The 24338-nt window shown below is 40.0% G+C and overlaps 1 protein-coding gene across 1 annotated transcript; it reads left to right on the forward strand.

Moving 5' to 3' along the window:
- Positions 1–214: 214 nt before the first annotated feature.
- Positions 215–22440, forward strand: fntb (farnesyltransferase, CAAX box, subunit beta). The gene is made up of 12 exons (XM_085248197.1): positions 215–594; positions 2342–2406; positions 5622–5694; positions 7814–7905; positions 12066–12212; positions 13022–13105; positions 14730–14816; positions 14939–15068; positions 18619–18751; positions 19299–19410; positions 19522–19636; positions 22073–22440. The coding sequence occupies exons 1-12, from the start codon at positions 496–498 to the stop codon at positions 22238–22240; spliced, it is 1305 nt and encodes a 434-aa protein (XP_085104323.1). The 5' UTR covers positions 215–495; the 3' UTR covers positions 22241–22440.
- The last annotated feature ends 1898 nt before the right edge of the window (positions 22441–24338 follow it).

Genomic DNA, 24338 nt, shown 5'->3' on the forward strand with positions numbered 1-24338 from the left:
GCAGGGTCGAGAGAGGAATTTGTTATATGTAACCGTGAAACCCTTTCTTAAAGGTGGTCGATTTTTATCTTGAATAACTTTCAGTTTTAATTTGGAAGGCAAAACGGAACTATTTCCGGTATCCCCCCGCCCCCCACCGGGTAGTTTACCAGCAGGAATATTACCTGCGGTTACATTGACTCTCAGAATGCCAGTTAATGAAATTAAATTAAAATGGTCACAATACACACGCTCATAAACACTTAAAATGTATGTTTACCACTTTTCCAAGCGGCACCGCTCGTTTCTTTACATTCTCGCGTTCAGTGAATAAAACGCCACTAAAGAAGTTTGTTCCTTTGGAGACACCGTAACAGTTATCCACGCAGTTTCCGCCCAACAGGAAGTGAGCGGAGTCCAGCGAAAGTGTGAGTGAACTGTCAAAACAAACCAATAGCGACAAAATTATATCTTCACTCAGAGCGTCCGCACATCTAAAGAGGTCCCTTCACCACCATGGACAACATGCCTAACCCTCTGTGGTGTTTCCGTGAGCAGCAATCGGCAGAAATGTTCTTGGATGACGGGGTAGAGACGGTGACTTCTGTGGAGCAGGTAAGCACACGAGCGTTAGCTTTTCTTTTTTTATAAGGCAGTGTGGCTAATGCTAACGTGCGGCTCTCCAGTCTGGGTGTAAAAAAGTGCACAGAAACTCAGCTGCCATACACACAATGCGTTATATTGCTAAAATGTCGGCACTTTGATTGAAAAAGTAATCAGAAACTTGTTTGCGGGCATTAGTTCGCCGTGCTTTATCCATTTAGCCCATGGATGGCTAGCTTTGTTCCTTAATGAGATTAAGTTTGAATGTAGCTAGCTGCTAGCCAACTAATTAAAATAGTTAAGCCTGGGCATGACATAAAGTCTAACTTTGTCTTTAGTTTCTTCCCAATTAAAACATGATAGCAGGAGAGGGCTTTTATTTTGAAAAAACCTTATAAGACGTCAATTTCTGACAGCGTCTGAACATCTCTGCATCCTGGGCACTGTTCTTGAAAGTTACTCCACTGCAATCATTTTAGATCAGATCCAGTAACAGTTATCACTTCAGTCAAGGCACAAGTTAGAACTGCATCAATAAAAAAGGAAACTAGGATTCAGACTGCCGTTTTTGCTCATTTCTAAAAAGTTCATCTGTCTTTTTTTTCGGGGGGTGCAAACATTATTGTTATGTACGTTTTTGCTATTTTCAATCCAGAAGAGATCTTTCTCTCGAGTCTGTGTGGGAAGGTGCGACAGCTGCTGCAGCATGCACACACATCTTAATCCAGGGTGTCAAAATCACTGTTTGTCTCTTACAGTGGGTATGCACAATTCAGTGATTTATCAATATTTTAGTACCTGAATTTGTTCATACTTTAGGAAAACATTTAAAAGTGCCAAGTGAACAAATGAAGACCTGGCTGTCTTAGGAAATGAGGTGGAAATGAGAGCAGTGATGGCGGATCAGGCAGATGAAGAAGAGGAGGAGAAAGATGCAATGAGAAAAAGATAATGAAAAGATACAGGTTACAGGTACACTGTTAAATGGTCATATATAGTTTAAAAGAACTATTATGATAGTTATGTTAGAGTGTAACTTATAAGATGTGCTATTTATGTTTCTGGTCTCTGCAAACATACATAAAACTCGATCAGGTGGAATGACAGTGTCCATCTAGGTGCCTTGTTGCTTTTGCTAATTTTGCTGATTTTTACCCCTTTTGATGACACCATACACTTAAAAAAACAGTACAATCAGAAATGTATGCATATTGTAGCATATCCCCATAGCAGGAAGAGTAGTGACTATTGGTGATGTCACAAGAAATTTCACACATTGCAAAGCCCTCAAGAGGGTCAAATTGGACCCTTTGGCTGGCTTTTTTCACCCACTTGTCATATGTTTTACATCCCTGGTCTAAATTAAGCTATACATGAACAAATAATGTCAAAAGTTACCCATTTTATTATGATAGAAGTTTTAAATATTCCTGGCTGCTAACGTTGATAAAGTAGCTCACGCTCTTTCAGTCACTTTCCATAATATAGGTCATGTGTAAGGCACAAATACGAGGTTATATGTTTTGAATTGATTGAGTTGACAGTTTTGACCACAAAACACACATGAGCTGTTAATGTTCAGGGGTTTACACATCAATCGCACCTTTTCTGGATTTTGTGGCTGATGCTAGTCCAGATTTTTAAATAGGAAATAATCCTGTTTTCTGAAATGCCTAAAATATGTTTTTTTCCCCTCAAAATAAGCTTCATAACAACCAATCACATGCTGCTTTTTTTCTCTTTTTTTTTTTTTTTTTAGAAAAAGGTGGAGAAATCCATTCAAGAAGTCATGAGTGTTTACAAGCAAATACACAGCTTACCACAGTAAGTATCCGCAGTGTGTTGTAGAATACAATGGAGCAGAGTCTGTGAGCTTTTTCAGGCAGACAGCTCAGCCCACTACAGCCTGTGATGTGCCTCGTTCTCCACACTTCATATATCAAACACCACCTTCAGATTTGAATGTTTAATTAAACTGCAAATCCCCATCTCTCCCTCTGACATGTTAATGCTGATGCTGCCATGTGTTGCTGCCAACATTTTCAATCCCTAAACTGCACCAACATCTACCTGTAGGCTCCAGAATTTTAATCATCTCCCACTAATTTCTATGTTTATCCCGTTTGCGGGGAGTGATGAGCTCTCATTATAGAGATTTTGGATATCCGCTAAAGGAGGAGGGGGGTTGTTTCTCCTTTTGTCCAAGGGGAACAATTAACAATTTGAAGTCCTCCTTCACACTGCAGTACATTTTTAGAATCACACATTCCATCATACAAAATGAGGAAAGTAGATTACAGATGTAAGGATGTAGGTGATAAACACTGCCATCATTGATTGGCAATTTATTTGCCAATGGGCCGATAGCAGACAGTAAGGAAAACGTCGACCAATACCAATTTTCAGTGCATCCCAAAGTATTTTTCACTATATGTGGGATTGTGTCATTTATGGGTAATGTTGATGTTTGAAAAAGGAGACAGGATGGGTTCTTTGGAGTTCCTTGTCAGGTGACTCTTTTGAAGCAGAAAAGTAGAATTGCCTTGTCTCTTTATAAAAATCTCAAAATCTTACTTTGTTGTTGTTGTTGTTGTTGTTTTTTTTAAAGACTCAGACCTGGTTTCCTACATTGTTAAAGTCATTACCTGAAACCAGGACACTAAATTGGCCTGGTTATGACAGAAAAGTGTGCATTTTCAGACTCTTGCTGACAAGTAGGCCAGACGTTGTGTAGCCATAGCAATAATAATTACGTATTCATCAGTCACTCATAAAGGTGACTACATGAACAGCCATTATGAGGCATTTACAGGAACACCATTATTGGCCGTAGATGTTATTATGTTTTTTGTTTTTTTTACCCACAAACACCTGCTGTTTGTTTGCTATTAGAGAAGGCTGCACTGTGATGCACGATGGCTGTTATCTTAGCGGCGAGTAGATCTGCCCACGTAGTTTGCTTCTGCTATCAGCTGCCGTCGCTTCTCAATGAGGTGACTCATCTCATTTCTATGACAACTGCTAGATGTGAATGTCAGCGGTACTGCAACCAATGGAGAAATGCATTTTAGTACTACTAAAGAATCCGTGATATTCATCAGCTGAGGTCCTGCTTTTAGTGGTGATAATTGTTTTTTCAGCCTTGGCCGGGACTTGACCTCGAACAGGTGGGAGGCAAGATTTAAAGTTTTTAGATACGCTTTTTAAAACATAGTTGCAAAGTGCTTTATAGGACATAATAAGTGGATCATATGAAATATAAAAACAGTGAGTGATTTACAGGATGGGTAAAATGAAGTATTTAAGAATAAATAAAGGCGGAATGAGAACATTTTTATTATTAAAAATTACTTTCTGTAAGAATAAGTTTTGAGGAGGGATTTGAAAGTAGGGTCTTAACCCTCAGCGCCTCTGGTTAAGGGATCCACAGCTACAAGCTCTAACAGAAATGTCCTGATGGGGGTACGACAAAGCAAGTTTGGCAAGTTCTTTGAATTAGCTGGGTCGACAAAACCTATAATCAATGTCAGCAATCTGTAAAAATATCTTTTTGTTGTGCCTTCATTTTTTGTTCCGCTGTTTGTTTTTCTTTCCTTCATTAGTTTATTTCTTTAGATAATTTGCCTGTAATATTTTTTCTTTCTTTATGTGCTTTCTTTCTCTTTTAGTTCTTCTATTCTTTCTATCTAGTCTTTCTCTCCTTCTTTTATTCACTGTTTTTTTCCATAGCTTTTATTCTTTCATTAATTTCTTTTTCCTTCCGATCATTTGGTCATTCGTTTTCTTTTTCTTTTGCTCTATTTATTTATTTGTTTGGTCATTCATTTATTTCTTTAATTTGTTCTTCCCCCTTATCTTTTTAGTTGTATTTTTGTTTGTACATTTTGTATTTTGTTTTCTTTCGTTCACTAATTTTTGGTTTCGTTGTGTACACTTGCGTGTAGCCTGTCGAGCTCTCAGCATTTAAAAGGGTGGGTTGAACATATATTTGTGTGGTGGACAGACGAGGTTTTAGATGTGGAGCTCTGCTTCTGTCATGTAGTGATCTGTGACTCATTCTGTGTTGGTAGAAAGCGCATATTATAACAGGTGTAGCGAACACTGTGTGGAAAGGTCAAGCAGAGAATCAGTGGGTGGGTATCAGTTGTCATTGATGCAGATATATAGTCAGACTTATGTTTATGAAGAGCTGCAGACTGAATTTTCCTTCAAACATTTAAAGATTAACTATGCGGCTCCTTAGTTTCTGTCATTCTGTTATAGTGTTTTAAGGCATTCTTTCATTCATATGTTTATTTTTATTAGTTTTTGCCTTAATTTCCTATATATTATATATATGTCTACCTCAATTTAATTTGATGTTTATTCGGGATAAGAATACGATATGGACCAGTATCACATACCACAGCATTAATGGGTGGTTTGTGGTGCTGCTCCCTAGATAGTTTTAAGAGTTTTATGCATAAAAAATCTATCGACAACAAATTAAAAAAAAACACAGTGCTGAAAAATATGATAGACATGATGACTTTCTTTTCTTTTTTTTTTTTTTTAGTTTCGTTGAGAAATACTTTAAAACTTGAAAGGCTAAGCTGATGTTTTGGTTTGCCTGGCTTTGGTTTCTTTTTTCTTTTTGTTCTTAATGAGGACAGGCCTCAAAGCTCTCCTAATAGAAAGTGAATAAAAAATAAGGAAGGAAATAAACAGAAGTCGCTAATTAGACTGCTGAGGATCTGAATATCTGAAACGAGTGAATAAATAATGCAGAGTTTGATCACAAACCCTTGCGTAGACGATCATTTTATTTGTGTTTCTCAGATTTTGGGCTACCTGGTGAATAATTAAATTTTGACACATAAATCAGTTCTTCTTTTTTTAAAATTTAAACTTACAAATGTTAGAAAAACAAGTGAATTGTGTGTCTAAGTTTTGAAATTATGAGTACTGACACTTTTCTGATTTTGTTTTTATTTATTTAAAAAAAAAATAATTTCCAAGTTGTTTGACATTTAACTTTTTGTCCCTCGTTTGTTTTTCAGGCCAACGTTGTTGCGGGAACAACACTACCAGTATCTCAAGAAGGGCTTACGTCATTTATCAGATGCTTATGAGGTAAAGTAAATTACTAATAAATAAAGAAAACACACACAAATTATGTATTGTAGATATGTAGATGTAGTTTTATTTTTTCTTATAAACCTGTATTTCAATCAAAGTAGGCGTTGTATTTACACTCATCAGCCACTTTATTAGTTGTACTCCTTTTGCCTTCAGAGCTGAGCTGTTCAGTGCTGGAAACATTGCTCAGACGTTTTAGTCCATATTATGATGATAGCATCACACAATTGCTGCAGTTTTGTCCATCACACATCCATGATGAGAATCTCCTGTTCCCCTACAGTGCAAAGGTGCTCTATTGGATTGAGATCTGATGACTGTGGAGGCCATTTCAGTACAATCAGCTCGTTTTCATGTTTAAGAAAGCAGTTTGAGATTGTTTGAAGTTTGTGATCTGGTAAATTATCATGCTGTAAGCAGCCAGCAAAAATGTTCAGTAAGTGTTTATGCTCAGGTGGTCTTGGAAGGAAAAGCCTCTGGACTTCTTTAAGTTTCTTGAAGACGTTTCACCTCTCATTTGAGAAGCTTCTTCAGTGCTCAGAGCAACTGGTGGAGAGACCCAGATTTTTAAGCCCTGTTGGGAGTGTCCCTAAGAGGGTCGTGGAACCCCCACTGATCCTCTGCCTAATCACACGAGCCATGGTGTGAAAACTGGTCTGGGTCACAATCAGCCAAGTTTTCGGGTGAACTCATTGTGAGACCTTGCCCCACCCTATTATGTGACTTACTGTGGTCAAATGGCCCAAAGTGTGAGTGGGCGTTAAGGCGCCTGGGAAGGGATCTTGACACTGGATTTTAGATGGCAGACAGTTGGTGTCGTAAGCCACAACTTCTGCTCAAAGATGGTCATTCACAGTGGACATAGATGGCCTGTTTCACTCCTCTTTCAAACCATCTGTCCTCTCTGTCCAAAATGTGAACAGGTGCTCAGGTGGTATTAATTGAATCCCAGTGTGCCTACGCCACCACTACCAGCCCAAAGTGTTGATGCAATGCAGGATGGAAATGTCTCAGCAGAAGTTGAGACTCATCAGGCAATGTTTTAGTAATCTTCTGTTGTCCAGTTTTGGCGAGCCTTTTGGCGAGTGAATTGGAGCCTCATTTTTGGCAACCACTGTGGTCTTCTCCTGCTGTAGCCCATCTACTTCAAGAACCAGCTTGTTGTGTATTCAGAGATGCACTTCTGCTTACCTGCTATCAGCTCGAAGTAGTCTGGCCATTCTCCTCTGACATCAACGAGGCATTTCCACACAGAGAACTAGTACCGAGTGGATGTTTTTTATTTTTGCGACCATTCCCGGTAAATTGTAGAGAAGATTGTGTGTGAAAATTCCAGTCGATCAGCAGTTTCTCAAATACTCAGATCAGCTGGTCTGGCACAACCATTCCACATTCATTGTTTGAATGATTAGCTATTTGCATTAGCTATTTTGCAAATAGCTTTGTGTAACTAACAAAGTGGCTGGTGAGTGTGTGCTTAATATCGTGTGCTGAACAGTAGGACACCAACTCTCACTGCCTCTGGAAAAATGCCGAATTGTTATCCTCTGCTTTAAATAGAAATGCTGCAATTTTCAATTGGCCAAAAAAATATAGTTGTCTGCTTCTGGCAAAGTCACTGCTTTTTTTTTATCTTTTACTTTTTTAATGTGTGTGCTTTTTGTTACTCTAGCCAGAAGAGAGAAAAGCATTTGTGTTTCTCCTTTTCTTCAGCTCAGTACCTTCATTATTTCAGTGGCGTTTCCTTTGATCACACAAAAGCAGGCAGACAGCCAATTTGTGTAGTTAAGTGTACGCAGTGCTAAAGAGAACAAACTGAGTTTGAATTATATGTAATAAAATCAGCACAAAAAGCATCACACAACTAATATTTGCATCATAAATGGCAGACATAATCATAAAGTCCATTTACCAACTGCAGAAAATGAGTTTGTATGATGTTTCTGTGTGGCTCACTCCCATCATTTTCCTCCTCCTGCCCCTTGTGTGTCTGGCAGAGTTGTTTTTCTCTCATCTGTGCCTCTGACTGGCTGATCTCACAATCTCATTTATAGCTGTAATCGGTCATGTGATGCCCATTTGATTTTGCGTGTGTGTGTGTCTGTGCGAGTAGTGTCTGGATGCTAGCCGACCGTGGCTTTGCTTCTGGATTCTTCACAGTCTGGAGTTACTACAGGAGCCCATTCCTGCTGCCGTCGCCTCAGAGTGAGTCACACACGACAACAGAGTGGAGCCAAATAATACCCGTGCACTGCCAACGAATTTTGTTATTTATTGCTTTTTGCATAGTTCTCATAATTATTGCAGTAAAGCAGGTTTGTTGAAGATGCCACCCACCAATACCCCACCGCCCTTTATTTATAAATATCCATAAATAGTAAATGTAGAAATATGGTATAGTTGTGATATGCTAGCTTTACTTAACAGAGTTTTTTAGTGGATTTCATTTTCATTTATTTTTTTAAAGATTTCTACACAACATCCTTGATGACTGCATTTTTTTTTTGCTTTGCAGTTTTCTCTTTTGTATAGCAAAATCTAATATAACCACACACAACTTTCAGGTCCACCTCCTGGTAGCTAGGGAAGTGGTGTTTTTCTGTTATGGTTGATCATTGGTAGTTTGCAGACAGCTTGTAGACACATTACCGCCCCCTTCTGGTAGTAGTAGCAAACTCTTATGTTAAACTAGGCCGTAAAAAGGAGACGGTTTACAGTTTTGAGCAGGATAATCCTCCTTTCTGGCTCCAATAATGAACATAATGTAGTTTATCTTATTCCATATGATCTGAAATTACCGACCACCCTATAAGTACAGTGGTAAATGTCACAGAGTTAGGAACCTGAGGCTGTTTTCCCTCAGACTTCCTATAGAGGCCATTGAAAAAGAATGCAGGTTTAGGGCATCTGCTTCAGTTCTCAGACCCAGGGGCTATGCACATTTGTATAATTGTACATATGAATAAACCCAAAATTTCAACATATTTTTCTAAAATGCTCCAGATGTGTTTAAACGTGTTATATTGCTTAAAACAAGTTGGAAGATCAGACTACATCTGTACAGAATACAGTTATACTAGCTCTTCCTATGTCTCAGGTTATACACAATAAAAAGAGATTATTAGCTCAATTAAAATGTCCTTTATACTTTATTCCTTACGCTACAGTCACACTGTGGCAAACAGCAGTTGGATACTGAGGCACAAACAAAATGAGTGTGAACTTGTGATTTTGTTGCCTTTGAAACGGTTGCTTTGAAAATGGGGACCAGGTCTGTGACCACTTGCTGTCAGTTTGTGATTGAAGTTGGCAGATACTTAAAATTCATTTGTAACTGTGACATATTGTAAACACTGCAATTCTGTTGCCATCTACCTACAGAAAAATTCATATTAACTACTTCTAGCTCAGCGGTCCCCAACCCCCGGGCCTCGGACCGGTACCGGTCCGTGAGTCGTTTGGTACGGGGCCGCGAGAGTTGAGGCTCAGGTGTGAAATGTATGGTTCAGGGTTTTTATCGGTATTTTGTTATCGTTTTTGTCGTTAACTCGGTTTTCCTGGGTCTTTTCACATGTGTTATGAATAAATCTTCTTTTTTTCGGTACCGGTACTGGTTTTATTTTGTTGTATTTATCCGTGACGCCTTAAAGGCCGGTCCGTGAAAATACTGTCGGGCATAAACCGGTCCGTGGCGCAAAAAAGGTTGGGGACCGTTGGTCTAGCTGGAACCTCATAGATCTGGACCCAAAATTTCCCCCCAAAATAGTGATGTAGTTCCTGCAAGATGGCAGTTTAAGTGCTCAGCAACCTTATTTTTATATAACCAGAATGCAACCAGTTGGCAGCCAGTTCAGTCGAATCCCCGATTGCAAAGAGCCATGTCCATGTCACACATGGGATACACTCCTTGGTGCAGACTGACTCTGACTGACTGCAGCGTGTCAGGAATCTGACTGTTATGAATTGAAGGGGATCAAGTGCCAGCAGTGCGAGTCAGACTGCAATTGTTTGTAGACAGGTTTCTCCCACCGGGCGACCTATTCAAGAGCCTCGTGATCACAAGTGGCCCACCACAGGTTCAGGGTGTTGGACGCAGACATTATACTACATTACATGTACCAATGTTACTGTAAACTCCTCCTATCCTCTGGCTCCCTTCCTAAAACACAAGTCACCATTTTATAAAACAGAACCAGAAGTGGTAAGAGATGAAAGATGTTGATTAAATTACCATATAATGACCTTTTTTTTTTTTTTTTCCTGTCCAGCTGCAGCATTGGCCTGGGCTTTGCTGTTAAATCATCCCTTGTCCTTGTTTCCATAGCCAACTTCAAGAAGTTTAATTTATTCTCTGTAATAGAAAACTCGCAGTAATAAAAAGTTGGGGTGTTGATGTTTGAAGCAGTGAAATGAAGGTTTTTCCAAGAGTTATTATGCCTGATATGTGTGATTAAAAGTGATGACAACATTGTGCATGACTGGCAGGTGTACTTATAAGTACTTTTTTTTTATGCTGACACGGCTTCAAACACTGTTGCTCTCACTGCCACCAAAATGTCATTTGATTAAATTACTGCCAGTCAAAGTAGCACTCTGCAAACCACGTAGCGAGTCGCCGTTCCAGGCTGCCAGCCCACGCTCTCATTATAACCGTGAGGCGTGCCAGCACACCGGCTGGCACTGCCCGGGCACCAACGTGATGGCTTTGTGCTCACACACACAAAAACACTGGCCCTGTTCAACGATCTATAACAATGCAACCTACAAGAGATTGCTTTCTCTGGTTTATGAAGTGTACACTGTTCTCAGGTCAGTGTTGGCACCAGACCGGTTGGCCAAAATTAAAGTGGGCTTCCCTTCCAACTCACTTGGCTCAAAGCACTCTTACAGTTTTATTATTTTTCTCCATGGCGGAGGATGAAGAGGACATTTGTGAGCGAAGCAGCGTGGTGCATGGAGGCTGGAAAGAAAGGGACCTGTGGTAGAGTTGGTCTATGCAGTATGACACGTCAGCTAAAGTGAAATAGCCCAGTGGAGCGTGTTTTATAGCCTTCCAACTTTCTGCCGGTCTGAGATAGAAAATAGGAGCTGTGATTATTTAGTAAATGGAAACTGTGTAGCGTGCAGAAAAAGTGGTTTGTTCAAGTCAGGTGAAATAATTAGCGTCAAACTTTTAAACAGAAAGAAAAGCTGCTATACGTACATACTTATACAGACTGGAATCTGTATTGTACAGGATTACTTGACCCTCAGATGACCAAGTGGAGTAATTTATGACGTATTTTTGTGCTTATCAGCCTCATACCACATCCTTTATCTATGAAAGATATTCTAAAAATGTGCTAATGCAAGTAATCATGGTTTCTAATCATTTCTATGCAAAAGCAACGTGATCGTCACCTTCATATCATTTTGATTGTCACATTGGGTATTCGATATCTGCAGCTGCTAACAGACCTTTCTACTGAAGGTTCTACTGTTAGCCTTGGTTTACGGCAAAACATTGCAATGCAGTGATTAGAAGCAGAAAACTGCAATAAGATTGAAGACTATAATGTTTAAAAAATACACTATCCATGCCACAGTAATGGGCCACTTACTGTTTTTAAAAAAAAAGCTATAAAGCATGTAGGAGAACTACACTGACAAATTACTGGTAGTAAATGTTTTTGTGATTAAAGATGTGTAACTGCAACATACGACATGGCTGTGATCCCCATTTCTTGACACCTCCTTGAATATTTGGTTCTAAAAATAGTATTTAGATATCAGCATTATTTTTATTTATTTATTTATTTTTAGAAATCGTGTCAATATCTTGTGTAACTCAAGGAAGTGAGCATCAAAACTCATTATCTGTGCAAACATACATTTCTGCAGATTGCCTAAACGTGCCAAAAATTGCGAACCCTTTGGGTGTTGACACAGATCTGAGGTAAATGGTAACTGTAACTTGCCGTCTTAATCAAACGAATAAATAAATAAATTATGTGTTTTACAAAAAAGCTGAAAAAAATAGTAAAACAGTGAATTTGAAAGTTGATTAAAAACAGTAATTATATTTTAGCATTATTGCTGCTGGATTAGCCTTTACAAACATTAATATGATTTTTGGCAATTACTGTTAATTTAGGGCAGTTGTGGGGTAAACCTTTGGGTGGTGGGCTAGTACATTTGTTCAAACTATCAATACAATTAATGAGTGTTTTATTGCTGCCATGCAATTTCAGCAATCCTGCATGTAAGAAAGAGTATGCTGGTGTTTGTAGTACATTCATGCAGTACCATTTGGCTGCTCTTTGTGGTTGTCAGTTTGTATATTAAATAAATAATGATATTATAACCTCTGTATCTTTGCTCTCCAGTGTGTGTCAGTTTCTGGCACGCTGTCAAAGCCCAACAGGGGGTTTTGCCGGGGGACCGGGGCAACACGCCCACCTTGCACCCACCTATGCTGCCGTCAACGCCCTCTGCATCATCGGCACAGATGAGGCCTATAATGTTATAGACAGGTATGATCACACAGTGTGCTGCTAGGGTGGTAAAATGACAACATGACAAACACAAAACAGCTTCCGTTAAAGCAGCTCAGTTTGTTTGAAATTAATATGTCAGACAGCCCCTAATTTATGTGATGATATTTATTGGATTTCTTTTAGACTTGCATAGTTTATTACAGTGCTCTTATTGTATCTTGGATATTTATTTGTATTTTATAGGCTATTTAATATTGTGTCCACATGCCTGTGGGCTTTAGATTGGAATTAGCTTGCAGTTATCCTATGAGATGAATCTTTTTGTGCAGTTTGTTCTCTGACAAATAAAGATGAAACTAAACTGTGGCTGTGTAGTTGAAATTCATAATTTACGCCTTTAAATTTGTTTGTGTAACTGAATTTCCCTCCTATGCTATAACCACTATAACACATTTTCTTACAGTTGGAGGGGGTTGTCGCAGCTACGGATCATGTTAATGTTATTTAACCAGCAGCTCATTATAAGACCATTTCGAAACACTGTTTACATGAGTTGTTTTTCTCCTAATTGACTCTGCGTGATGGAGAAAAGGTGACGCTTTGCGTGTTTACAGTCGAGCAGCGATTCCCGTTTCTTCGCAGCGACGCAGATTTAGACAGCGGGTGTTGACTTTGCATTAGTGCTTTATTAAATTTGCAGCACCTACTCTTCCACCCCCTGCCCTCTCTCTCCTCTGTTTATTCTTCACTCCATCTACAGCGCCTCCTCCTCCTCCTCTTTACACCATGAACTCATCCTTGTTTCTAATCAACCCTTCTCCCCCTTCTGTTTTGACTTCCTCCAGGGAGAAGCTGCTAGATTTCTTGTGGTCAGTGAAGCAGCCAGATGGCTCCTTTGTGATGCACGTCGGTGGAGAGGTGGATGTCAGGTGAGGCCCCAGAAGATAAATTCTGATTCCTCTATCCTTGTGTTTTTCTGTAGGTTTTTATTTTTTAGAATTTGCTTTTCATCACATAAGAAAATTTATATCGTTAACTACATCTTTGATGACTGCTTGGACACCAAACATCTTTGGTGTCCATACTGTGTTGATCACAGTAAAGGGGTCATTTTTGAAGGCTAATTTCCCCTTAAGCACACTCTGCTTTGTATTTATATTCTCCTGTGTTTTCTTTTAGTGTTGATAACAGGGGAAATAATGAGAAATGCCCACATCTCTTTTACATAATAGTGGATTTATCTCATTTCGGATGTGTGTGTGTGCTTTTTCCTCTTTGAGGCTGTTATGTGGGGCTTTTTGTTATGTTTTTGTTTTGTTCTTTGAGGTTCAGTTTCCTTTGAACAAAGAACTTCAGAAGGTACTTTTTCATTCTCAGAGGAGCCTGATATCTGTTTCCAACCAATTAGCATCGAGGTGCCGTTATGTATTACTAAAACTGTCTTTCTCTTAGGCAGGTTTTGCTATTCAGTTTTTGATAAACCATTTTGTGTCACATTTTTCTAAACTGTCAACAAAGTTATCCTTATTTTGAAAGTTTTTTTAGGGGTTGTAATTACAGGATTTTCTGATTTGATGTTAGTGTAAGTGTGGTGATATACAGTGTTATGCAAAGATTTAGTTGCCTTATTCGTGTTTTCACTGTTTTTGCTAGAAGTCTGATATAGCTTAGCTTTTAAAAAAAAAAAACACACATTCAATTTAATTACCACGAACAAGTCTGGCTGCTGTCACTGTTCACGAGCAGCACTAAATGTATTTTCCAGATGAAAGTACTCCAACAAAAAGTGGCTTATACATTCTAGGGGAACTTTTTATTAGGTACAGCTTGCCAGTTCCAGGTTGGATCCTGTTTTGCCTTTTTTGTTTCATAGATTCAACAAGATGCTGGAAACATTTTCCATAGATTCTGGTCCATATTAACGTGATAACATCACATAGTTGCTCCAGATTTGTTTTGTTTCGACATCTTAACAGGAAAAAAAGTAACTTGTCTTTCTACAAACCTGGTTTAAGGTTTTTCCCAGCACACATAAGCACATCGGTTCAACTTTTATATCATATTTGAAAGAAATTGAAATCAAATAAACCCCAATTATTAAAACAGTCTTTCTTTCTAGTTATTTAGTTAACATAGTTTTGTGAACCCACATGAACTATAGCCAAGGTGTTCATCATAAAGATAGAAGATTATTTATATAACACTTTTTGAGTTTTTGGACGATCTCTGCAACCAAATAAGGAGTTTTATGCACGTCTGATACCTGAGCTTTTCAAGTGATTTATTGACAATATCAAAGATTTAAAAAACACCTTTCTTGAATTCTAGTTTAGTTATGATTCCTTGCAGTCTCAACATTGCAGGGAAACAAAATATGTAACAGTCAAAATGACTGTGACTGAACAGCAGGGGAACATAAATGGCAAACTGGATGTTTGTTTGGTCTGCTGGCAGCCTAAAACACAGTATGATGATGTTTAGCGAGAGCTTCCTGCTCCCTCTCAACTTTATCGTGATCTTTATCAGCCTGATTTGTTTTTTCTGCTTTTTTAGGAGTGCATACTGTGCAGCTTCGGTAGCATCGCTCACAAACATCCTCACACCTAAACTGTTTGAAAACACAACCAACTGGATTCTCAGGTACAACAACCGACCACAGCACTCTGAGTAAATTATTAAAGAGCATTTTTGTCCTGCTTTTTTTACATAATCCAGTGTATGGGTTTTTTTGTTTTTTAACTACATGGTTTTCTGATTTCTAGCTGTCAGAACTGGGAGGGTGGTTTAAGTGGAGTACCGGGTTTGGAGGCACACGGCGGTTACACGTTCTGTGGTACAGCCGCCCTTGTCATCCTGGGCAAAGAACACATGCTGGATCTGAAAGCCTTGCTGGTGAGCACATCCTCCCTCCCCGCCTTTTCCTCTCTATTGTAACCTCAAATGCTCAGTCTGTGTCCCAACAGCAGAAAAAGATGCTATCATTGTCAGTCACAACAGGGGCTTTGTGCTAAAGTTTTATCGCTTTCAAAGTTGGGTGCTCAGTTCTGTGACGAAGCAAGTACAAAATGTCATTAAAAATCAAATACAATGTTGCAACTCACAACAAAATTTCATCTTCTGAAAAATGTGGAGAAATCTCTCTATGTCAGTCTTTCCTTCTCCTATTCGACAAACATTAATCTGATCCACTTATTGTTAAGCTTTTCTCATACTTACTATCTTTGTGATGATATTTACTGACTTTAATGCATCCACAGGCCTCTAATTCCCAAGTTAATCATTCACAAAAAGTGCCAAACGTCAGGTGCTGGTTTAGCTCAGTAGTTGAGCAGGCAAGCAGAATAATGCAAGACCAAATGCAGCAGGCTGGGTTTGACTCTTTTGTTGGGCATCTTTCCTGTCTGCTCTTTACTGAAAGCCATCTAATAAAGGTGAGAAAAACCCAAAATTAGTCACTCAGGAACTGTCCTTGCATACATCTTTACACTACATGTTACTTTTATTGTGCACAATCGCACGTCGCAGTAATGCAAACTTCATCATGAAGTACTAAAAGGAAATAAGTATTCAGTGACTTCAAGCAACAAAATAACCACAGATTACATGAAGTGAGCGGGTCCCAAGTTAAAGAGTGAATGTTACTGCTGTTTGCTAAAAGAGGAGGCCTGAATTTATTGATGTCACCTAGGCAGAGCAGCCTAGAAATGTTTAGCTTTTAAAAAATTCCTTATTCTGATAGTTTGATTATGTTTGGTTTCTGTGATAAATTACTCATAATTTGTTTGAAGCAGTTTCCAGGAAAACTGCAACCTGCTCTTTCTTCACAGACTCGTTTAAACTGGCACAATTACACAAACGCATTCGCCGAGTCCTTGTAGCTGTCCTCTTTACACAGGAGTAACTTAAGAATGACCTGCATGTGAGCTGTTTAGGAGACATCTGTAAACTGGAGCTATGAAAAACACGGGTTACACTCTTCCTGAATCTACTAAAACTGCCGATGTTCCTTTTATGACTTCTTTACGTTGTTTAGCTGCACCATAATGTGCTTCCGTGTATTCAATCACTCTTTCTGTACTGTGGAATAAACATCTGTGCATGTAGTTACTCTCGGAGCACTCTGGAGGTTTACATTAGTTTTTGTTTTGCAACTGTTGGGATGCTTTGTTTCTCCCCTCAGGGAAATCTCATTTCCCTTCTTCCTTAGTAGTAAAAGGTTAGGAGCAGCTGCCCTTTAGCTTTGATGCAGGTCGAGCTTTTGAGTCATGCTCAGGGAAGCTGCAGTGGGGCAGATGCTCGCTGACACAAAGCTTGAGGTCATCCTGAGAAGATAAAATGATAAGGCTGTAACCAGAAGGCCAGTCTGCAGCAGTTTTTTATATTTTATTGAGCTCATAAAACACTTGATGTCATCATCCCTTAGCTTTTATTCAAATACTGTGTGATCACATTTGCATGTAACTGTGAAGTAAACCTGTTTCCACACCTGCGTGCACTAAAGTCCCTCTACCTTTAAACAACGTTAGTTATTTTCACCCAACACCCAGCTCAAGTGGCAGGTCAACAGAGCGCGCTCTCTAAGGTGTTGTGTGTCACTGTCCGTCCCTCAGAGACGCCCGGCATATGGCTCTGACTGAAGGCGGCGGGTTAGCAAAGGTTGTAAGTTGAAACCAGGTGGAGAATATCAAAAGCAGCGAGACTCGCTCTCTGCACAACTCGAGTCATAACCTAAAAATTGTATGTGAGAGAATGCATAAATCATTAACGCTGAGATACATAGATAATTCACAATGAACAACTTTCATATTTACGTGGTGTCATTGTTTATTTTCACGGGGATCTATTAATGATCTTGTGATGATCATAGTCCAGATTCTCATTAGGAATTCATTAAATCCGTGAACAACCAGGCAAATATACTCATTTTACCGCAAGCCGCGTTGTTTCTTTGCCTTGCATTTTTCTTTCTTTGGTAAAGGCGGCCACTTCTCACATGATTAAGACATTTAAAACCTTTTGAAGGTGCACTAATTAAAATTTGCCTCTGTGGCACGCAAACACCCATTAGTTCCCTCATCCAAATTTGGATGACTACATATGTGGCCAGTCTCTAACCTTTAAAAGAGAGAGGTGGGGAGCTTGTTCATTCAGGTGACTCTCCTCCAGTATCTCTTGGGTGACTCTGAGGTGAGGTGTTCCAACATGTCCTAAGGGGGGGGGGGGGGGCAGAGCAGACCCAGGACATGCTGGGGAGATTACATCTCTCAGCTGGAATGCCTTGGTGTCCATGCAGAAGAACTGGTGGAGTGGGTTGACTTTGTTTAGGCTGCTCCCCCAATAACCTAGCCATTGATCAGCAGCTTTTGTGTTACATGGCCTGGGTATTTTCACATTATTAACTCTTTCGCCCACGGACACTCACTAGGACTAACCCTTGTTTCTCTTTTCTTAACTGAGCAGTTTCTATTATATTTCAGGGCTGCTACCAGAACAAAATGACAGTTTTTTTTGTGTGTGTGCACCAAGTTGAGAGCAAATTTGGTCCAAAGAGCACTTCAAATAAAAATGTGTTGCAGTTTAGTTTCATCTGGTGTAGAAACATGTAGAGGTACAAATGTCAGGTCCCGTCTGGTCCGCTCCTGCCTCCTGTCTCGTCTTACCCTGTGAGGTTTTCAGCTGTTGGTATACATGCGATTCCACTCAGAGCTAAAGGGACACAAACACATGCAGTAAATTCAAATTCAAATTCAAATTTTATTTGTCACACACACACAACCATACACAGTATGACATGGGGGTGAAATGCTTGTAGCTGTACAATGCCCGACCATTAAATGACAGAAGAAAAGTTTTACAATATTTACAATTTACAGTTTACTACAGAATTTACAAATTAACTTAGGAATTTACAGTAAAGAATGTGCAAATAGCAGAAGAGATTATAAAGATTATAGGAATTATAGGATTATAGGAAATGTGTGGTGGTGCGTGTGGTGACGTGTGTGAGAGTCCAGTCTTTAAGTGAAGTGTTTGGGAGAGTCCAGTCCTACACCTGGTTCAGGGCCTGAATAGCCTGGGGGAAGAAGCTCCTCCTCATTCTCTCTGTTTTGGCCTTAAGGGAGCGGAAACGCTTCCCAGACCTCAACAGTGAGAAGAGTCCATTGTTGGGATGGGAGAGGTCCATCATAATCTTCCTAGCTTTGGACTTGCACCGCTTGGTGTAGATGGACAGCAGGTCAGGGAGCTCTGATTGATGCGTTCGGCTGAGCGCACCACCCTTTGCAGATCTCGTCTGTCCTGCTTGGTGCTGTTCCCAAACCAGGTGCAGATGTTTGCCGTCAGGACGCTCTCGATGGTGCAGGAGTAGAAGTTCTTGAGTTCTACATGCTTTGTTTGTTAATTCAGCGTATTTAAATGTGTGTTTGTCACCTTTCCTCCTCAGCGTTGGGTGGTCAGCAGGCAGATGCGATTTGAAGGAGGTTTCCAAGGCCGCTGCAATAAACTAGTGGACGGCTGCTACTCTTTCTGGCAAGCTGGACTCCTGCCTTTACTCCACAGAGCCTTATACAAAGAAGGTGCCTTTACATTTTGACCCTAAACTCTTAAAACAGTTCGAAATGGAAAGGTCTCATCACCGTAGCATCAAGCGGCACAAGGAAAACCAATTTAGCAAAGCGTGATTTTTGGTCAGAATTATTTGAAATGATAATATCAGCAAGTCTCCACTGACTTCAGCTGATCTGAATGAATGTCAGTGCAACAAAGATAGAATATTTTTCCAGTTTTAGTCGTTTTTCACCCAAAACTCTTTGAATAGTGAGTGATAGATTTATCAGTGTCAAAATCTTGAGGTTTGTCGTGAAGCAGTCCTTCGTTCTAAAATGTAAATCAGAAAATTAGAGAATATGTGGTTAGGAGGTCATTTTTCTTTAGATTTTGACTATAATTTGTATTGTTATTCTGTGGGGGGTTTTAAAATGTTAAAGCTGGAAATAGCCAGGTGTTCACATTTTCATGTTGAAAATGAAGTCTGAATTTTCTGTGGGATCATCCTGGTTTTTTTTTTGTTGGGTTTTTTTTTTTTTTTTTCCCCTCTTGTGACTGACCTGTGTGTTTGCTCAGGAGAGTCAGAGCTGAGTCAGCAGCGGTGGATGTTTGAGCAGCAGGCCTTGCAGGAGTACATCCTCCTGTGCTGTCAAAACCCAACAGGAGGCCTTCTGGATAAGCCTGGCAAGTCAGTACCACACCATCTGAGCACACACACACACACTACATATTTGTACAGCTTTACTCATGCGTAGCGTTTTTACATCACTGCCCTGTTTTATTGTCTTGGTATGTCCAGGTCCAGAGATTTTTACCACACGTGTTACTGCCTCAGCGGCCTCTCCATAGCACAGCACTTTGGGAACATGGACAACCATTACGAGGTGATCCTCGGCAAGGAGGAGAATAGATTGGTGAGAATGAAAGATATACATTATATGAAACTTTGACAAATGTTGGGTGTAATAAATATTTTACATAGAGGACATGTTACTTGTTGGGGAGTGGAGTCAGAAGCTGGTCTTTACATTCAGTTAAAACATGTCATCCTAAATGAGCTGTTCTACAGTTCTAACTCTACCTTCCTGTTTCGCTCAGAGTTAGATTAGATAATCAGTGCACACTCATGTGTCTGACCCGCCTTGGCTTTCTGAATAACTCTGTGAGGTCTCAGTCATCATTAGTGGAGACCCTGAAGGGGATGGTTGAGAAACACACGGATGTACGTTGCTCTTGCTAAGAGCTTTGCATCCATCGTTATTTGGCGGTCATCCTAGACCTAGAACAAGAATTACCCGAATGTCATCCCTTCCCCTGTTCCTGGACTTGTAAGCACCGACCGCATATATGAGAGCAGGTAAACGTATAGCAAATCAGTCTGCAAGAGTGGGAGCTATACTCTTGGATACTGTCCAGGACTGGAAGATGCAGGCTGACTTGGATCAGAAGCTCAGTTTTCCACCAGAGATCCCAGCACCTGCTCGTAGGCCGGGCCAAATCTCGTGGAACAAACGGTACCATTAAAGAATGCGGTGGGTGAAGCGCACGAACAGAAAAAGCTGAAATAGAATGAAATAGCAGCTGAAGCTGAAGAGAGCAACGAATGTACAAGCTGCTCCCTTTAGAGTTGGGATGCAGGGCATTTGTAGTGACATCAACAACAAGGCTCCCAAAGAGCACAGAGGTTTGAGAACAGGCTTTCTGATAAGTCATCAATTCACTGTCAGTTTGGAAAACGGACTCAAGTGGGACCGCAGGATGTCCAGCATAAGTGGTAAAAGCAGAGCAGCCATGAGAAACCGCATGTGGAGCTAGTGCATAATAATGCCACAGCAGATGAGTCCATGCGATCATAATAAACCGCTGGGGTCGCAGGCGTCTGCACAAACCCTCCTGGTCACCGTTTGATCTCAAGTTTTCTGTCATTCAGACTGTAGCAGACCCACTGACAGGACACTGTGGAACATGTTTGACAGAAACACATATTAAAGCATTCACAGGTTTTACAGAAAAGGTGCTTTTCCAAAGGCTGTTATGTTAGGGCGGAGTCCTCACCGAGTTACACTAATTAACTCCTGAGCAGTTTAAAGAGATTAACATTACTGTTAATTGTTTCAAGTCTGAAATGGTAGCTAACGACATATGTAGATTTTTGATGGCATTATTCATTCCTAAAGGTCTGTGTCAGTCTCGGCTGAAAACTCTGCATTAAATCAGGTGGTTTCATTTAAAATAAAACAATGTTTTAGGACCTTTTTGCATCAAAAACTGAAATACCAACAATAGAGCTCAAATATTATGTATGTATACAGGTTTTTATATCATGTCACGCAGTTGCAAACACAAGCGGCTCTTCATGAGTAGATGAGAACTAACTGTGCACAGTGACACGGCTGCTTGCTCATACGGGAAACTGCTTAAGAAGGTTGGCAATTTTTATTTTTATTTTTTATAACCAGGACATGATTTCTGCACTACATTTTATATGTATTTTATTTTTGTTTTTTCTTTCTTTTTGGGCAGTTTTTGGTTTATAATCCCATTATTTTCAAGAGAAGTTGCACATTTTTCTGCAGCCAGTATCTCTAAAACTGGGAAACTTAAATATTCTTGCTTTAGCTATTGAAGCTAACAGTATAATTGTCTCTTTAAGGGTAACTGCTGCTTCTTTTTTTCTTGTTTTTTTGCACCCTTTCATTTCATCACCATGCAGTAAATAATTAAAGTACTGGTTTTCTTTTATCAGCCATGGTTTAATCTGCACGCACCTGCATAAAGAGTCAAAAACGCCTCAAAGGTGTTCCCGTGCTGACTATTGAGTGCAGTGCAGTCAGGTTTAATATGAGCGAGCTATAAAATGAGAAGCTCTGAAAGATGCTCTACAATAAGTGGGGTTTATAAAAAAGAAAAAAAAATTGAAGCTACTGAAATGACACGTGTGGTTGCACGTAAAGGCCGCGGCAGTTGGTTTTGGTTTTGTTTTCCTGTTTGCTGTTGCATTACTGGCACTGACAGCTGTTTACAGCAAGTCTTCCCCTTGCACATGCATATGCATATCGGCTCGTAGGTTAAAACAGCAGCCAGGTTCAAACTGTATCCCTAAAGTGCCTGAGCTATGGTGTTTTCAGCTCAAAGTGTAGTGGGTTTCTTTGTGGTGTGCAATTCTCAGATAAATCAATAAAACAGTCTCGGTGGATGGTGGCAGCTTCCTGTGATGAAAATGTTAAAACTGCATCATAATAGTGAAACTGCAGTTCCACCCACTAATGGGATATAATAAGAAAAAAAATACATACTGCGACAAACGAAATATCTCGCAAATCTTTTGTTTTCTTCTTCTGACCAATTAGGCACCAACTCATCCAGTTTACAACATCTGTCCAGAGAAGGTGGCTCAGGCCCTGCAGCACTTTCTCCGGATGCCCGTTCCCAAGGTCAGCAGGCAGCCGGGAGGCTCCGGTGAAGACAGACCGTCAGATGCTGCTGCTGCCTCCTCATCAGCTGACCTTCAGTCCTAGTTGGTCCTCAGCAGTAACGTCACTGTGCGTTTTTAAAAAAAACAAAATAACAAAAATCAGCCAACTCTGGGGATCGCCCCTGAGCCGGGAAGCTGTTGTCAGGTATTTTGTGGACAAGCGGGATAGTTGACCCTCGCTGCAGACCAGTGCTGAATTTTGCCCCAAATAAAGGTCAACGGTTTTGCAAGGGCAGCCTCACATTCAGTTGAATATGTTTTATTTTTATTTTTTTTGCTTGCATTGTCTGTTTTCATTCTCTGAAATAAAGGTGGAACTTTATAAGGTTTCAGTAGGTTAATAAAACTTGTTAGAGCTTTTCTCATGATGGTGTTAGGGTGCTGAGGGGGTCGGTCAGGTGTTTTTTCTGAGTTTGTATGTTATACACGTATTATATTCACTGGCCAGTTCATTAGGTACACCAGTTCCACTGCTTTTGTAAAGCAACCAACAATAGGGCAGCAACTTGGTGTATTTACACACACAGGCATGGTCAAAACAACCTCCTGAAATTCAAACTGTGCTTTTTTTTATGCCACATACTATTCTGTCTATCCCTTTGTGACCACACTTGTATAGTGTATCTACTGTGTCACACATCCGAAATCATCCCGAACTGGTTTCGTGAATGTAACGGGTTCACTGTACTCAAATGGCGTCCGCAGAGCTCAATCCAGCAGAGCACCTTTGGGATGTGTTTGAACAAGCGATTTGCATCGTAGATGTGCGGCCAACCAATGTGCAGCACCTGTTTGATGCTATCATGTCAATATGGGCAAGAGTCACATGTTAGATGTTTCCACCAACTTGTTAGAGGAGGATCTAACTTGGTACTAGTGTACTTAACAAAGTGGCTGGCGAGTGTATAATCGCACTCTGTGTAATTTCCCTTTAACTTGAAGCTCAGCAAAACAGGATTAAAATTAAATTAAAAGGTAGCAAACTGTGTCGAGTCCATGATTACAGGACAAATGGGGACAAAGTACTAAGACAGCTACTTAACTCTTTCCCCCATAAAGATCACATTTTATGACCTCCTTTGTACCCTTAATGATGACTTGACACCTCAGTGTGTAACAATAAAGATGCGGTTTGATGACCATTAGGATATTTTCCAGGTTTTCAGATGACAGCTAGATGATGCAGACCCAGTCATTTTGTCCTATAAGCAGGCCTGAAGTATGAAAGACGCTCAGTTCAGGGAAGAGCATCAAGGGTTACTGCTAGTAGGCTTTCAAAAGGGTAAAGCGTTATTGTAGATCTTAAAAGGTTTACGTTTGAGGTCATTTTAGACTTTACAAAAGACAGAATAAATCTATACAAAATCCGATTTAGTTTTTCTCATCTCAGTAGTTGCACCCTCCTATTTTAGAAACTGGAGCTTTTGGACATTTGCCAAATGATTTATTGCATCAGCTTTATAAAGGCAGCGTGTCTAGGCTCATTCCATGCAAACATGTTATTTACAGTAATGGGAATGGCAGTTACAGGTGGATACTGGGGAAGGGAGACTCGGCGCTTGAATAGGTCATCAAATTGGTACATGTGTGCAACTCAGGGCAAAGAACATGACATATTAAAGCAATTAAAATATTTCCGATGCTTGTAGACTTTTCTAAAATCCAGAGAGTGGTTAAACCGGAGAGCAGGAAACACACACAAAAGTATCCTCTAAATAAGAAGGGAATGACCGTGAACAGACAAGAGTCGGCTGGGGTTGGCCGCTGCTCAGCCACCTGGTTAAAAAACGACTCTCGTGTAAAAATGGGAAATTATAACACATCAGGTAGACAAACAAAACCAGAAAAACCTGACTTCACTACACCTGCACAATAAATCAGTTAAATTCAGTTTGAGTCTTTAATGTTCCCACGTACAGCTTCGTTAAGCCGCCGCCACACATTTTTTCGATCACGCCATGTGGCTGCATTGTTCAGTTCGATTGCACATTTTCAGACTTCTAGAAACTGTTAACGGTGAAATGCATTTTAAAATTTGAAAAACAAAACATGGAAACCATAAGGATGATGACACAGGTCATTAATGACCAAATAAGATTTCATCTATGATGGGTATTTCCATTTCGGTCTTAAATTTGATT

This window comes from Mchenga conophoros, linkage group LG15 (assembly GCF_057382185.1).
Source record: "Mchenga conophoros isolate Kocher_MC1m ecotype Shallow Benthic linkage group LG15, M_conophoros_male_GT1.1, whole genome shotgun sequence".
Classification (NCBI taxonomy): domain Eukaryota; kingdom Metazoa; phylum Chordata; class Actinopteri; order Cichliformes; family Cichlidae; genus Mchenga; species Mchenga conophoros.